Source organism: Chaetodon auriga, chromosome 18 (assembly GCF_051107435.1).
Source record: "Chaetodon auriga isolate fChaAug3 chromosome 18, fChaAug3.hap1, whole genome shotgun sequence".
Classification (NCBI taxonomy): domain Eukaryota; kingdom Metazoa; phylum Chordata; class Actinopteri; order Chaetodontiformes; family Chaetodontidae; genus Chaetodon; species Chaetodon auriga.
Window position 1 is genome coordinate 18,100,020 of NC_135091.1, and position 16,808 is coordinate 18,116,827.

The window sequence follows — 16,808 nt, forward strand, 5'->3', positions numbered from 1 at the left end:
AAGTCTTGAGTGTTTTGTGATGTTTCATATTTTTGTGTTGTAAATGACATGTAACTTAAATATCCTTTCTGATAGTGTCAACAAAACTAAAACCTCAAAGTAGTGTTTGATAGCTACACTCCCTTTGCTAGTTTAGCTTGATGGCTAAATTATGTTTTAGCTTGGTGGCGAAGTCCTCTGGAAATGTGGTTAGGAAAACAGGAAATGTTGTTTGGGGGAACTGAGAATGATTAAATGTGTGCCAAACCCCAAAATAGACCTAGAGAAATAACAAACTAGTGAACTTTGTGAATGTCCCTTGGGGATGAATAAAGTATCTATCTATCTATCTAAACTAGTGAAAGAAAAAAGAACAATGAAAGAAAAAATGAACTGATTGTTAGTAAAGGGGGAAAAAAAGCTTTCCTTTTTTCATGAAGTGATTTGAGGTTAAAGAAAACCCCTTTTAAATTAAATTGTAATGATTTATTTGTCCCTAAGTATTAATTATTAATGTGTTTGGTTATATTTTTGAGTGACCTGTGTGTGTGTGTGTATATATATATCCTCTTTTTGGGCCTTCATATAGACATTACATCTCCATTTGGGGGTATTTCAAGTCCAACACTGGTAAAAAAAAAAAAAAAAAAAAAAATCGCAGAAAATATAAACAACTGCACAATAAAAGCAGGTTAGTCAGATGTTAATGTTTCACTGTGTTCAGATTGATAGACTGTCCACAGTGTATAAGCAGCAGCAGCCTGCAGACTGGCTGTAATGTTCAGAACAGCTGGCTCATAAAGGCTGGGAGGATGCAGGCGGCGGGGCCAACAGGACGGAAGCTTTCCTCTGCCCAGTAGCTTCCTGTTTTCAGACACACAGCTCAAATGAAAGGAAACCAGCTGACCTCAGATTCATTCTCATCTTACAGCCCAACAAACTCAAATGTTTAGAGACATGCTGTTATTTGCAGATGCTGTTATACTGAGCTAGAGTCATTATATGTGGCACACCCAGTGCAGTTCTTAACAGTTCTGATGTGGAGATCATTAAACTCTCACTAATTAACACCCCTGGTTTTCACTGATCATTCAAGAGTGACAGGAAGAGCCAGTAAAGACAGCTAACACTCGCCATCTAGTGGTGAGCATATTAAATAAAATCCAAAGGGGTCCCTCATGATATCTCGGAATCAGGCCCCTGAACAGTCACCCCATGTAACCATTTTCTTAAGCATTTTCTTAAGGTGGACTCTGATTCAGCCATGAAAATACACACATGTTGAGAAATTAATTACACTACTCAAACCATAAAGAATGTCTCTTAAATATCTTAAAAGCCTTTTCAGCTAATGAATAGGAATTTTGTTTTTTGATTTTTTGCATGAAAATCCTTGACAGTCAGTCATTGGTCACTGATAAAAACACACTTTCCATGTAGGGCTTTGCTGCTTTTCTGTTATGTCGTCATAAATATAACACCTGGGGTTTTTGACTGTTCATCAAACATTTAAAATAATGTTTAAGGGAGAGGTTTGTCTTTTTGATTTTACATACAAACTCCCATCTAGAAAAGGAATTAAACAATTCTGCCAACAAATGTATTTGCACCAGCGGTATTGGTGAGAACAGCTGACTAGCACATGCCTACCAAACATTGTCATTATTCTTGATGAATCCGACACATTACACTTGCTTGATGTTACATTTAAATCCATTTACATAACAATCGTTCGTACTGTACATGTCATTGGGTCATGGAGTGCTGTAAACGCTGACAAAAAATGAGAAAAAGCAATTATAAATGTATTAATCACTGTGCCACAAATCAACCAAAACACTGAAAGATATGCAGCAGAGCCGAATCAGCAGGATCTGGTCAACATCTACATCTGGTTCTGTACAACTCAACTATGAAGTATGTTCTGGAGCATTTTTTTAATGTATCATTTCCTTTTTTGCTTTGAAAAAGGTAATTTGAACTGGCAAAAGGAGGAACTTCTTCCTTGTCTTGCTAAGGAACCTGAATCCTAACTTATCGGTGACACTTCAGCAGGATGGACGTTGGTATCAGCAGGTTATCTTGACTAACAGTGGTTTTCTTTAGCATACAGTCAGAGCTCACATTGGATTTGCTCTGATGTTCTCAAGCCTGACACCGTCTTCGTTCTCACGCTGAACGTCAAACTGTGCAGGCTCAGGTCTGTCCCCTGCAACATTTTTCACCTTAGTGTCTTTGATTATCTGTGAGACAAGCCGCTCATAAAACCACTCCAGGTCCTGAGGGTCCTCTGGCCAGACGAGGTACTCTTTCCTCTGGACGAAAGCTCTGACTGCGTCGTACTTCATCAGCTGGTAGTGAGGCACCTTGAGTTGTGTTGTATTAGAATGGACATACGGGATAATAGAGGAGATCAAGAACTTCCGTTTCTATTTCAGTTCAGTAAAATTTGCACAATGCCAGTTTCCTGCCAAATGTAAAGCAATATTAACTTAAATCTGCATGAAGCCTGACATCTACTGGTGAAAAGTAGGCACTGACTTGCCGATTATCTGCCAATCCTTGGTGCTACTCGGCCTCTGGTATTTTCACATACAGTTGTCCAGTTTCACAAACAATTGGTTACTCTTTAAGGCAGCTATAATTGATGTATTTTTTGTTAATGCTCATAACATATTTTTAAACAGTGGATCACATCTCTACATGTATGTGAAAGATGTCTTGTGGAATTGAGCCTACAAAGAATTTTCAAGTTCTTCTCAACTCTACGGAGCTTAATAGCCTCTTTCAACTCCCCATCTGCATTCTGCAAAGACCAGCCGTACTCTGCCTCTGATTGGCTCGTGTTTGTTGCCTTTGTTAAGTTGGTTAAAACTACTGTGATTACCTGTCACTGAAATGCAGTTACTTTTCAGCGTTTAAAGCATGAATCCTCACATTCATTTCTTTTTCTTCTTCTTTTTTTTTTCTGATCCTGATCAGCACAATACCAGCAGGTCCAGGGCCACAGCCTGCCGCACTATCTACATTACATTAGCTGGAGAATGACAGGATCTTGCAGCTGTTATGAGGAGCATTTCCAGCTGAGATAATTTTTTGGTAGCATATCCATTTGTCACAGAATTGGGGCAAAACTACACACTTGAAAGGTGTTTTTTCATATTTGAGTGGTAAAGTCAAACAAACTCTGAAAAAACCCTGACGATGAGGACTTTGTCCTGTGTGCACAGAAAGTCTGTTTAGCATTCCACCTATATGTTTTTATGGAGTGGCTGTTAAATGTTAAATTCTGTTAGCCTATATTAGTAGATTTCAGTATTGAGGTTCAATGACATTATTATTTTTTTTGCATTATACTGACCCACAAACCTCTTGTTGTGCTGCTGAAGCACTCATACGGAAGTGGACGTGGTAGATAGCTGCTGAGAAGTACATATTAGAAACAGGAAATGACACCGAATTGTCACCAGAGATTTGGGTTCTCTCCAATCACAAACTTGTGTGGTCCCTTCTTGTCCGTAATCTAAAATGTGGTTGTCTTGTGAAATGTTGTGGTTCCTGAAATGTTGTTGTGTTTGTTTTGACCCTTGGGGCCAGTGTAGGTTAGGTTTAAGCTTACCCAAGTAAGCTAACAACTAAATTTCCCCAGTGTGGGATCAATAAAGTGTTATCTTATCAATCAGAGGCAGAGTAAGGCAGGTCTTTAACATGGGTGTGGCAAAAACATGTTTTTTGACCACAACTTTGCTGTTTTGGTTAACTTTTACTGCTCTCATCAGCATTGTTTTTTTCAGCTCTTACATTAATGATTATATTAATGCCATATAAACCCTCTATACAATACCTGCCTAGCACCAAACAGCAATAAAGAGACACTTAGAGACCAGAATTGGTAGAGACCAGACCCAGAACTGCAATTTGTCAGGTGGCCAGAAACAAGACTCCAAACAAATGATAATGTTGCTCTGTATCTCCCTGATGTGTAAGCAAACAACTACATGCTGACTGCTAGTTTCTGCTGCTCCCACTTTGTCAAAGAAAACAGAAAACAAACAAGAAGATTATTTTAACTCAATATCTACTCACGTATAAAAATCCTAAATTTCTTTTACCTACCCCCAGAGAATGGATATAAAAAAAGTAATTCAACAGTCTAATACACACCTTCCCTACCACCAATATAATCAGGATCTTTGTCAGCTCCTCCAGCATCCGCCCCTGAGCCAAATTGAACGCCTCCAAGCACCAACCATCTACAAAGATGCATTACCCAGTTAGTTCCTTTTACCTCTTTACTTTTTTCAATTCATTTTGTGATTCAAAAGAGGGTGAAACGAAAGATTAGAGAAAGAGAGCCTAACTATGGCCATGGTGCTAGCTCACACTAGCTTTCAGAAACTCAGGACTGCAGTAAGTGTCTTGTTTTTTTTTTAAAGGAATAGTTCAGTATTTCAGGAAATGCACTTATTCACTTTCTTGCTGAATTATAGATGACAAGAACATCTCAACTCTTATATCTTTTTGTTAAATATGAAGAGAGAGATAGAATGTACAGCTTGCTGACTGTTAACATAGCCATAAAATGCAAAACAGGAGAACAGTTAGCCTGGCTCTGTCCAAAGGTGAAAAATACCAGTACCTCTGAAGCTCAGGGAACCTAAGAGAACCTCAAAATTATAATTATTCCTGAATGGAAAAGAATGGAACAAATATCTCAATGCCTAAAATTAACTGTTGCAATGCAACTGTTTCAACAGATCACAGTCAGAAAAACTGTACCTTTAAGGAACTCCTTGGAGACGATGCACACAGTCTTTCTGCTACCCCAGATGGCGTCTCTGATGTTGGAAAGATGGTCTTCACCTGGCAGGAAGTCTCTGGCCTCAAAACAACAGCAGAAAATGTTCTCCTCTGAGAACTGTTTATCCAACTTCTTCAGCAAAGCGGCCTCGACCCACCCATAGTCACTGTTACTAAAGCAGAAGAAGGCATCGTACTGCATCATGTCCACAGGAAATTCCAGTTTTGGGCCCTCCAGAACCCTACGGACGATCTTTTTGTAGATGATGAATATGTGCCCTCGGAGTCGGGCGTAAACAATCCCGCTGAGGATGACCGTGGTAATGAGGAGCACAGAGAAGATGAAGAGAGCAAGCTTAAGACCTTGGATGGCCTTTTCGTCATCTTCCTCACACGGTTCCATGATGGTGGAGTAATACAGCAGAGGAACATAGCGGAGAGCAGCTGGAAACTCGCATCTGAACTCCTCAACTGGACTCAGAAAGGTTATATTTGTCGTGGTTAGCCAATTCAGGAAGCTCTCCAGATGGCAATCGCAATGGAACCGATTTACTGTAAGGCTGAGGAAACTGAGAGACCGAAAAGTTGTAGGGTCTGGGGAGGCTAGGAAGTTGCTTTTGAGGTGGAGTTGTTTCAGGCTGACTGGAAAGACATCTGGCTGCAGATAGGTTAAGGCATTAAACGAGAGGTCAATCTCTATGATCGAGGTGAGACTGCTGAAAATTCCTTGTGGGAGAGTCGCGAGTGAGTTAAAGCTTAAATTTAGCCCGAGCAGATTCTCGAGATGATCAAACAGGTCGAGGCACTTCCCCTGTGCCCAAATTATCTGCAGGGAACTGTCGTGAAGATCCAACACTCGCAAACTATTATTACGAGGTCTTGTAATCTTTGGACTTAGTGTGCACCACTTGATGAAGTTGCTACCATAGAAGAAATTCTGGAGACGATTGAAATGAGATAAAATGTCATAAACGTCCTCTAAATTTGTTAATCTGTTTTCTGCAACATCCAGATACGTACTGTTCCTGCCCAAGTCCATGATTCCGCTTAGTGAATTCAACTTATTGTCAGCCAAAAGAAGATAATCTATGTTTGGTAACGACGCAGGAAAACCCAGGTCTCGCAGTGAGTTTCCAGTCATATATAACGCACGTAATTTGGGAAGACCACTGAATGCTTCGTCTCCCAATGCACCAATGTGGTTGTGAGACAAATCCAATACCCTGAGGTCTGTCAGATTGGTGAATGTGTGAGAATATATTTCTCCAAGGAGGTTGTATGACAGGTTGAGCATTCGTAAATGTCCTTGAAGACCGTCGAAGGCATTTCTGTTAATCTGATTGATTTTGTTTTTGGAAATGTCAATAATAATTGCATCCTTTAGAGGACTAAAAACAGCTCTCTGCAAAGCAAATATCCGATTTTTAGACAGATCTAAAATGTTAACTGTACTGTTTATGAGCCCTTCGAATGTGCTTTCATTTGGATCAGCAAAGTTGTTATATGAAAAGCCTTTGCCTATGGATCCAGAGTATATAAGATGAGCAATTGGAGTCCCCACGATTGCTTTAAAAAATTGATGTAATGTGTTCACGGTGAACCCTGTGCTGGATATGTCAAGGACATGAAAAGCCATCCCTCTGAAAGGGTTCCCGCACCTTTCCCAGTCAAAATCTCCACTATACGAGCTGTATAAGTGATTGGATTTCAGGTCCAGGAGCGTGAAGTATTTTCCCTGGAAACCAACAAGATCCTCTTCACATAATCTTTCAATCTGATTCAATGTGAGGTTTAGGTTTGTAAACTTAGTGAGTCTTGAAAAGAACAGTCCAGGTCGCACTCTCACTATTTTGTTCCCAAAGAGATCAAGTGTTTCTAAGGACTGAAGGTGCTGCAGATAGCTTTCTGCCAATATGGAGTCTTTCAGATTGCAATGATCCAAAGAGAGGTGTTGTAAATTGATCAGTCCTGCAAATGCCCTTGGCTCCAGCTGAAGGCCAATATTGTTTCCAAGAACCAAGCGTGTCAATGCTCTCTGCCTGAGAAAAGCGTTGTTCCTTATGACAAGCGGCACATACTGTTGTCCGAGGTCTATTTGTAGCAGTTGATTATAAGCTCTGAGCGAGGTGCTGTTGATCTCACTGATGTAGTTCAACGGCAGGTAGAGGTGGGTGATGTTAGATGGCAGAGTGGGAACCCAGTAGTGGTTCTGTGAGGTGCAAGCAGCTAGAAGGCCGTACAAAGTGCATGATTGGTAGCATGTGGATACCTGCCAGTGGGAAAGTTACATTATGTCTGTAAATTGAAACTCAACTCACCAGTTAAAGAAACTGTCCAACATTTTAGGAAATATGCTTCTTCTCTTTCTTCCTGAGAGTTAGATGAGAATATCGTTACCACTCTCAAGTCTGTATGATACATAAGGAACCAACGCCAGCAGCTGGATAGCTTAGCTTAGCATGAGGACCCAAAACAGCATTTGAGCGCTTATTAACTGTAGAAAGTTAACATGTTGATTAAGGAGCCTTGCCGTGCTGCTTGACAGCAACTCTCAGGCTAGCTAGCTGTTTGTCCCTGTTTTCAGTCTTCATGCTAAGCTAAGCTAACTGGCTGCTGGTGGTAACTTCATATTTAGCACACCTGACTCATCTGACTCTCGGCAAGAAAGTGAATAAGAATATTTTAAATTTGAATATGCAAATTTCCTCAGAATTTCTTTCATTCCTGTCAGGCAGGTATCTGTTTTACAGATTAGCTTTCTGTTTTTCACACTTCATTTCATTTCTGGTTACTGTCTTATAACTGTTCACTCTGAAGAAAACAAAGGACAACTGATCAGTTTTAAGCTAAATGTTTTTCACATACCTGCAGGTATAAACCGATGAAAACCACGTGAAGAGGCAGCCTCCTCATTCTGTCCTCCCCCTAACAAGACGTCAAAACAGAAAATCAAAAATGACCAGAGCTTTAAGGATGTAATGTTGTTGTGTTGGCTCAGCAGTGTATATATTAATGTTACGTAGGTGTTGAACATTTAGAAAGTTAGAGAGGAAAAAGGGGAAGTGTGCCAGACTGTGTTCTTTAGCAGGTTCGGGGTCACCGGTGCAGCTTCAGTGGCGCACTGCTTGGTACACAACCACTCATTCCTGATTCCTGCTTTATGATACTCCATGCAACTGGTTGACATGTTTGTCATGAGCTAATTCCTGTAAATTGTACTGCTGCTGCACCTGCCATAGCAGACACTATTGTATTGTGTGTCGGGCTTCAGCATTATAAGTCTCCTCACTGTTTAAGGTTTACTTCCACCCTCTTGTCCTAAACTATTTGTGTTAATAAAATGTAATGAAATGAAATCATTTATTTCCCATCTATTAGAGAGTGGTTTTACACACGTTCAGTTTACAAATCATGAGGCGTTTCACTTCTTTTGTGGCTCTAGAGGAACTTTCTAAAATCTGAAGAAATTACCCTTGAGAGATGCTATGAAGTTGCCTCATGGGAAATGGAGTAATGTTTCAATTCCACATTTTTATTTTTATTTTTGTAATTTATGGAACAACAAAGAAAAAAACAGAACTTTTTGACTGACAAAATTATTGAGTGCTCCCTCAATAATTACATCTTGGCAACAGTTAACCAACAAATATTACGAACTTTAACACATTTTAAAAAGCAAACATGATAAGTCATTTCAGATCAGGTTTTTGTACATCAGATTATAGTTCCCAACATTAGCAGACAAGCGTTAGGTCTGCCTTATTAAACATCAGATTCAACGAACAAACAAGCAGACAGTCCTTGGGGTGTGCAGCAGTGTTAGAGTGAAGTGTGTGTGCGCGCCTAGGTTTTTTTTTTTTTCAATCTTCTATCAAGAGCACAGTGTGTGCTCAATTTAACAGCTTTTGTTTGGGTTATTCGCGTCGGAGACAACAGAGACGCGTCTCAACACGTTGAAAGAAGAAAGCGACACAAGAGCGCTCCTGGCCGCAGAGACTCTCTGTACATTAGTTCACATAATTCAGAGAAAATCTTACCTCTGTCGGTGTTGTGCAAGCTGGAAAAACCTTGGCTGAGTTCCTTCTGAGTGCAGAGTCGGTGCCTGCTCCCTGCGGATCTGCCGCACCACCTTCGCCTCCACCTCTACACTTCCTCTGCTTGAAAAACAGCCCGGAGACACGTGTGCTCTGACAGCTGTGGACGTGCCTGACACTTATTTTGTGTCGGTCTGACAACACAGAGCCATGTCGAAATTTCCCCCGATGAGCAAATCTGTGGTTCCTCTTTCGGGGACACCTCCACTGCTCCAGATGTCACTGTGGATCCTCAGATTGTGCGCTGCTTCATCTTTGACCACATCCACCAGCTTCAACTTCAGACCACTGAACTCTTCACCACTGACAGCTGACCTACTACTACTACTGATACTATTACTGCTGCTGCTCTCATGTTAGTACTGCTAGTTATACCACGACTTCTTTTACTACCATACCCCTGCTAAAGTAGTACTACTATAAATGCTCCCACTACTGCTGCTGCTTATTGTTCTTTGCTGTTACATTCTTTTTTCATTCAGTTACTTAAGATGTAAAGTACCAGGACCTCCAAACTGCACTTTAGGCCTGTACTTCAGTAAGTGTACGTGGTTACATGCCACCACCACCAAGAAAATATGAGCAACAGAATTAGTAGTAGTTGCAGTCGCAGTAGCAGTGGTAGTGCACTACCACTGCTACTGCGACTGCTATAATAACTGTAACTAGCCTACTTCTGCAGTTAGTACCACTGTTTCTAGTACTACTACTACATTACCACCACCACTATTACTTCTTGGCTCTTACTGCTACTGCTACTATTACACTACTGCTACAGCTTCTGTTGCAACTACAACCACTAGCACTGCTGCTGCCAGTACACCCACTTCTACACTTGTTACTCCTATACCACTGCTACTGCAACAAACTCTCACTTCAAATTATATCAGTGCTACTGCTGCTTTTTCTACTACTAGTACTCCTTCCATAATATAAGTTATTATGATGGTATTACAAACAGGCCTTCATTTTGCTGCAACGTTTTCTATCACTCCTCAAATAGGATTGTGTGATGGATTTGTAATTCTAAAATTTTTTCCTCGTAAGTATTCCTTATATTTCTCTCCCTCTTTCTGGGAAGTTTGTGCCTGTTGTGATCTAGGCTTATGTGTGTTTGATGAATAATGTGTGTGGAGGACATTAGCATAAAGGAGTTCATCATAGTAAGGAACTGTGCGCTTGCACCATCCCTCCTTCCATGAAGGTGAAGTTATGAATGACCTGTAATTCACTCATTTGTCCGGATGGTGGGGCAGTCAGCCTGTGGCTCAGGCAGGAATGGATGAGAGGGATATCACAAGAAAGAATAACAGACATGCCCTTCGTTCACATGTTTAGAATTTTATAATGTTCCAGCATGAACTTTAAAAAATAAGCAAAGTTCTTTGTCATGTTTTATTACAATGCATCTGTTGTATGTGAGTTGAATGGTAGATAAAACCAGTTTTGCGGCAGTGAATATCCGTCCTCAAAAACAAAACCCAACAAAACAAAACAAAAACAACTTAACATTTGCACAATAGCCTGTTTATAATCTCTGTTCTCGTGAGAGTTCATAGTGACTTTATCTCCACGTCACCACGTCCCTGTTCTTCTGTTTGGCTGTGAAATCTACATCCTTCAAAACTGCCTTTGTAGCTCTGTTGACGAGGCTTGACCTGTACATTCACATGTCGTGCTTTAGCTGTCCCTCCTGGACTTTTTTTTTTTTTTTTTTTTTTTTTTTTGAAGTCTAAGTGTCACTCGTCACGTGCCGTAAACCGTGCGCTTCGTCGTCCTGCGCTTTGAGCGCACTGGCGCTCTCCAGCTTCCCTCTGCCGGTGAGGAAGTGATGAGCCAGAAAAACCATCAACACAATGAAGAAGACAGTGCACACTATTATCCCCACGAGACCCCCCACTGTCACCCCCGAGGGTTGCCTTGTTGGGTCTGGATATGGCACAGGCGATGTTGAGTGGATGTTTGGAATCGTGGGCGCTCCGGAGCCCTCCGATCCTCCGTCTGCGTCCGTATCATCGTCGTTTTTTACGCACCTATAATGGCCAACTAGGGTATATCCTGGAGAGCATGAGCACACGTAACTGCCGAATGTGTTTTTACAGTTTTGGTCACAATAAAAGAAAGAGCACTCGTCGATGTCGATGCAAACCGTGTCTGTGTCCCTTTCCTCTGCAATATAACCGTCAGGACAGTAACACTGGAACTTGTCATTCGGGTCACACTCGGCGACACATTCCTCCTTCCCGCAATAGAGTTTACACTTACTCGGTGACTTTGGGTCCTCTTGATATCCGTCATAACATGAGCACTGGTAGCTACCGGGAGTGTTGGTGCACATGTGCTCACATGGAGCGGACGCGCACTCGTCCACGTCGACGCACAGTTGGCCGGTCATCTTGTATCCATCCTTGCAGACGCACTGAAACCCGCCGATGGTGTTGACGCACATGAAATTGTCCCCGGGACACTGCCGCTCGTCCGTGCAGTCGTTGAAGTCCACGCACGACCTGCCGTCCTGCGCCAGTTTAAAGCCGTGGTCACACATGCACGCGTAGGAGTCTCCCTTATGGTAGCAGGCGTGCGCGCAGCGCAGCTTCAGGCACGGGTCCTCTGTGTCCACTTCGCAGGTGACTTTGTTTGCGCGGTTGATGGCTTGTCCTGCCGGACAATAGCAGGAGGGCACTTGTTTGGGGTCCATTGCGCATTTGTACTCACACCCACCCTCTTGGATCTCGCAGCTCCAGGGTGCCTGCAGCCACTGTTGGGCGAAGCAGACGTATTTAATCTCAGATGGCATCCGGACAGCGGAGCTTCCAGGGGGCAAAGACAGCATGTCACCGACCCCGAACCCCATGGGCGTCGTGTAGGTAACAGACTCACCCTCTCCAACCGCTAGAATTGTGCACGGCTCATTGAAGGTGTACTCACAGAGAAACCCGGCCACATGCTCGTCGCATGGTTCCTGAGTCCATCTATAGTCGCTCTCTTGGGAAACTGAGACGCAGCGATGAGAAGAGCAGCTGCTGTCAAAGCTTGGCGCCCAGTTGAAGAAGTCGCTTTCGCTGTCTTTGGTCACCCACTGGAAGCCTTTTAGGTCGGCAGCAGCGTCTGGACAGCCAGTTGTTCGACGTAAACCGATCCAGAACCGCCCCGTTAAGTTTCCCAACAATATAGAAAGAATATCATGGGAAACAGACGTGCGCACTGTCATCAAGTGGCTGCCGCGACCTTCACATTGATTCTGAGCGGCCTCGTAATCGCTGGGCTCCTGGAACACAGCGACACACTGGTTCCCGATGCAGTAACCGCTGTTCGGCTCTATCCCGCCGGCTCTTCCCACCAGAAAAGCCAACATGACGGCCAACAATCCCGTTACATCCTTCATGATTAAACCTCGGTTATGTCCGTTTAAGTTCTTGTGCGTTCCAGCAGTCTGTGGGCTTGTTTGTTTGAGAAAATGTTTTGCTCGTATTTATAACCCCCCAACTCCATGTTAGTGCCCCGGCGGAGGAAGGAAGTATCTCTTAATCTGCCTGCTGCGCCTTTCACTGTCCCTTCGCAAACTTTCTCCTCGGCACGGCGGACCACATCCCCAATTACGCACGCATTTTACGCACGTACGCACCGACGCCGCGCAGACGTAAGGGGGCATCCACCCAACGCCCCCTGTTTGCAGAAGCCCCTCCCAACTCCACTTCACACAAGATGTCAGTCCAAACGAGAGGTCTAGTTCCGTGCTCAGACTTTCGATCCAATTATCCTCGAAACAAGTTTAAAATCTGCGGTGGTGGTATAAGGCGAGAAAAAGAAATAGGGACAATGCAAAGGAAGGTTCTTCCTTTATATATTTATATCTTTGTTTATTTCTAATTATTGTTTTTATTTCTAATCATTCTGTATGAATATTGCTCAGGCACTAATACTAACTTTTTTGCACTTTGCTCTGAATAGAGGCAGTTCAATGCCTGAAGTAGTATAAATGTAGTAGTATAAACACAAATATATATATGTGAGCTTTTTGTGGGTCGCACACTAACTCAACAGTTTGAGCGTAAAGTCGAGGAGATTAAAGATTTATGCTGATTCCTTTCACAGGAAGCATCAAAGCAAAATGCACCTAAATATAAAAAACTCGATATATGCCGAACACTAAAACTATTAGATGAAGTATAGATTGTATAGAAAACAAAAACAAAACAAAACAAAACAAAACAAAACAACCTTTGTCTCCAACTTTCAATCTTTTATTACTCAGTAGTGACATGTTCACTCGCATGACATCAAACACTGCGATAAGTGAAAGCTTGCATTAAGCCTGTTATACAGACATGTATTGACTGGGCACATCAGACTGAGGTGCAAATGTGTTTTCATATATATGGAGACCATAGCAGCACAGATTTACATTCACGTTGAGTTGCTTTCTCAAAGCCTACTGCCCAGCATCTGTGGCCCCAAGAGCAGTCAGCTATACAGTAAAGTTATGAACATTCAACCTCATGAAGATGTCAGTGGTAGCAATGAACAGCCAGTATAGCACCTCAGGATTATCAGTGAACATGGAAACATGTAATTACATTACACTTCTGTTCCAATGCACATAAACCAACAGAACTGTGACTGTAACTGTTTTGTGTGATACCATTTGCAGTATAATGTCTTAAATAAATAAATCAAGGCATTCACCCAGAAACACCAATATCTTTGACTTACAGTAAATAAACTAAACATGGGACATTTGAGAATGTGGGCTTGTCATTTTGGAATATACACACCAGATGTGTGCATGTGGAATTGGTCTATAAAGCGAGACAAGCCTGAACTGAAACAGTTCCCACAGCAACCGATACATCCCAAAACAAACAGTGGTCCACTTTAAAAGCAGATATACCTTATATATGTCTCAAATATCATAAACCAAAATGCATAACCATAGTTCATGAGCAGACAACACCAGAACGCAAATAATGTGCATTCGGCTAAGATGAACATTCAAAACATCAGTACTAAAAGTTCAAAGCGTTATTTTACCAAACGATAAAAACCATCGAGTTTTAACTTAGGTAGGTTACAAGTACAGTGTATTACAAGCAATATGTGGACTCGTGGTATGGTGAGTGAAAGTGTCGTGCAAAGGCTGAGGCACATTTAGCTTTTTACTTTAAAGAGCTTAACTACAGTGCAGTACACTGTGATTACAGTGTAATTAGACAGCAACAACGTGAAATATAACATAAAACCGGCTCTGTCGTATGAGATTCTTGTCATTCATATGTCGCTGACACAAAAATAGGTCTTATTTTGCTGGATTTGTAACCCTTTTGAAGAGAATGACCTAAAAAAAAAAAAAAAAAGTGGCCATACTAACTTTTTAGTACCATTACTGTTACACTTTTTTTCTGATTTACAGCATCTTATTTAATATATATAACTCCAAAAATTGGCCCAATTGAGATGGAAACCCAATTTGTTTATACTTCTGCAACAAGGTTGATAACTAGGAGGCAAATAAACAACAATTCATACAGGAATCTATTATACATTCAAAAAGCACTATGCTGTTTTCCTTTAAAGTCCTGTATCTTCATTTCATATGTATCCACTACTATCATGTACAGTTTGACTTTACAGGATGTGATTGCTTGTAGCTTTAAAAGATAAACAGTTTCCGTTAACACTGCCTATGGATAACTGGAAAAGTCCCATATTGTCGGCTATATCTGATGTCTCTGAGGACAGAAAAACAGTGCAATGTGACATGAGAAGGAGGTTGAAAAGCAGCCCACTGCCTCATTAGTGCGACTGAAGTATCTGTGAGTCATTTTTAAAGGGTTTGTCAAAGGATAACCTCTTATATGTCTCCGTGGTCACCTGCTGCAGATATAAAATATCCATATTTGGATGTTTGAAGGTGGAAAGCTCAAACTTGCCGCAACGTCTGGCCGTGTATTGGATGATGAAAAACAGCAGCGCGGCACACAGCACCATGAACATGGTGATGCTCAGGATGCTGCCGGTCTTGATGTAAGAGGGCACAGTGACTGGGTGGGTGCCGGCCGGTGTGGGGTATGGAGTACTTGAGCCTGAGCCCTCTTCCTCCTCCTCCTCCTCGATGGGCACACACATGTACTCTTTGTACAGCTTGAACCCCTCATCGCACAAACATCTGAAGCTGCCGAGTGTATTTTCACACTTGTGATCACACGGCTTCTCCTGCTCACATTCGTTTATGTCGCTGCAGATGGCTGTGTTGTTAATTGTGTCCAGAATGTAACCATCAGGGCAGAAGCACTGAGGTATGCCCTCCATCTCATTGTCAGTGTTGGGGATGCATCTGGCTGGACAATCTCTCTCCGTGCAGTGCATCTCACATTTGGTGGGATCTTTGGGTGACACCTTGAACCCCTTCCTGCACACACACTCATAAACCCCATTGAATTTATCACACAGCATGTGCTCACACCTTTCACAGATTGTGACGTTCACACACACTCCATCCTCTGCCTCGAAGCCATCTTTGCAGATGCACTGGAACGCTCCCTGGGTGTTCTTACACTCCTCACCCTCACCTGTGCACGGGTCCTCCTCCTCACACTCGTTGATGTCCACGCAGCTCCTCCTGTCCTTCGCCAGCCTGTACCCTGTCGGGCACTCCTGCTCACAGTCTGCGCACGGATCCGCGTCGCAGGTGATTTTGTTGGGATGGAGAGTTTGCCCCGCGGGACAGATACAGGTGTGCGTCGTAGAGTTGCAGTTATGCTCACAGCCGCCCTGCAGCACCTCGCAGCTCCACGGAGCTCGCATCCAATCGCGGGAAAAACACACATGCTTCGATTCCGGATGTTTAGCGCCAACCTTCTCCGCCACAGCAATGGTTCCTGGTGGAAATGTTTCGGAGTCTTTCACCTCGAAGCCCATAAACGCGGTGTACTTCACCTGTGTGCCTCCAACTGCCTGCAACCTATTGCACGGCTCCTCGAATGTATATTGGCACAGGTATCCGTCCAGGTTTTCCTGGCACGGCTTCCACAACAGCGTGTAGTTCCTTCCCGTCAACATGGAGATGGAGGAGCAGTTTAAGGGACCTGTTGCAGCTTCCTCTGTTGGCCCGCCGGCACTGTGCTGCTCCAGCCAGAAACTACGGCTGAACCCGCTGGGTAGACTCGTCAGTATCGTCTCTATCTTTGTCAAACTGAACACAAATAACTGTCCACCAGAGTCTTTGCAGCTTTTCTGTGCGCCCTCAAAATCGCCGGGTTTCTGGAACAGCGCAAAGCACTGACTCCCGGTGCAGTGACCGAGCTGAGAGCGCACCGGTTTGTCCAGCCCGCAGAGGAACAGCACAGCCAACAGCACTGCGTGTGTCGTCCAAGTCATCATGTCGACGTTAGGAAAGTTCAATATCGTCGTAAAAACGTCTGTGTTCGACGATCCGAAGCTGGACTGGAAGCTCAACATAGTCCCGTTTATAAAAGCCTGCAAGTGGAGGTTTTTTTTTTTTTTTTTTTCAGGAGAGGAAGGAAGTTCCGTCCTGGCCAGTGGTTTAAGCCCCGGTCTGATTGCTCAACCCCCACGCTGTCCAAAATCCTTATCGCAAAGAGACTGGCCCATCAACACACACACACACACACACACACACACACACACACACACACACACACACACACACACACACACCCGCGGGTAGATGAACTTTTAATAAGAGGAGGATGAGCAAAATCTCTTAATCCTCCCTCATGAGTGACTCTTCCCCATCTTGATTTAGATGATATTCCTGTTAGTAAGAGCCTCATGGGAAAGAGGCCGCTGCCAAAAATCCAAGTCTCACATACAGTGACACACGTGTGATCTTTAGAGTTTCTTCTTTTTTTTTTTTGTCCGTCATATATAGGCCGACAAACAAAATGCTCCCTAAATACGTTAAGCAATATAAGA

General features: G+C 42.9%; 3 protein-coding genes across 3 annotated transcripts; all 3 read right to left on the minus strand.

Annotated features, from left to right (window-relative positions):
- Positions 1-1,718: 1,718 nt before the first annotated feature.
- On the minus strand, positions 1,719-8,936 carry LOC143336482 (toll-like receptor 5). The gene is made up of 5 exons (XM_076756687.1): positions 8,817-8,936; positions 7,645-7,704; positions 4,759-7,048; positions 4,144-4,232; positions 1,719-2,345 (listed from the first exon to the last, which is right to left on the minus strand). Exons 2-5 carry the CDS (start codon positions 7,690-7,692, stop codon positions 2,100-2,102), a joined length of 2,673 nt encoding a protein of 890 aa, XP_076612802.1. The 5' UTR covers positions 7,693-7,704; positions 8,817-8,936; the 3' UTR covers positions 1,719-2,099.
- A 1,258-nt stretch (positions 8,937-10,194) lies between these two features.
- thbd (thrombomodulin) lies at positions 10,195-12,437 on the minus strand. Its single transcript, XM_076756688.1, has one exon. The coding sequence runs from the start codon at positions 12,256-12,258 to the stop codon at positions 10,606-10,608; it is 1,653 nt and encodes a 550-aa protein (XP_076612803.1). The 5' UTR covers positions 12,259-12,437; the 3' UTR covers positions 10,195-10,605.
- Positions 12,438-13,104: 667 nt separating this feature from the next.
- On the minus strand, positions 13,105-16,346 carry LOC143335927 (thrombomodulin-like). Its single transcript, XM_076755631.1, has one exon. The coding sequence runs from the start codon at positions 16,329-16,331 to the stop codon at positions 14,667-14,669; it is 1,665 nt and encodes a 554-aa protein (XP_076611746.1). The 5' UTR covers positions 16,332-16,346; the 3' UTR covers positions 13,105-14,666.
- Between the last annotated feature and the right edge of the window lie 462 nt (positions 16,347-16,808).

What these genes read in the sequence shown, in the direction of transcription:
- LOC143336482 (XM_076756687.1), bottom strand. Translation starts at nt 7,692, where the DNA reads ATGAGGAGGCTGCCTCTTCACGTGGTTTTCATCGGTTTATACCTGCAG. An exon ending in CTCCAAGGAGTTCCTTAAAG is followed by an intron (nt 4,233 to 4,758) that starts GTACAGTTTTTC and finishes GCATCTTTGTAG; the next exon opens with ATGGTTGGTGCTTGGAGGCG. An exon ending in TTATATTGGTGGTAGGGAAG is followed by an intron (nt 2,346 to 4,143) that starts GTGTGTATTAGA and finishes ACACAACTCAAG; the next exon opens with GTGCCTCACTACCAGCTGAT.
- LOC143335927 (XM_076755631.1), bottom strand. Translation starts at nt 16,331, where the DNA reads ATGTTGAGCTTCCAGTCCAGCTTCGGATCGTCGAACACAGACGTTTTT.
- thbd (XM_076756688.1), bottom strand. Translation starts at nt 12,258, where the DNA reads ATGAAGGATGTAACGGGATTGTTGGCCGTCATGTTGGCTTTTCTGGTG.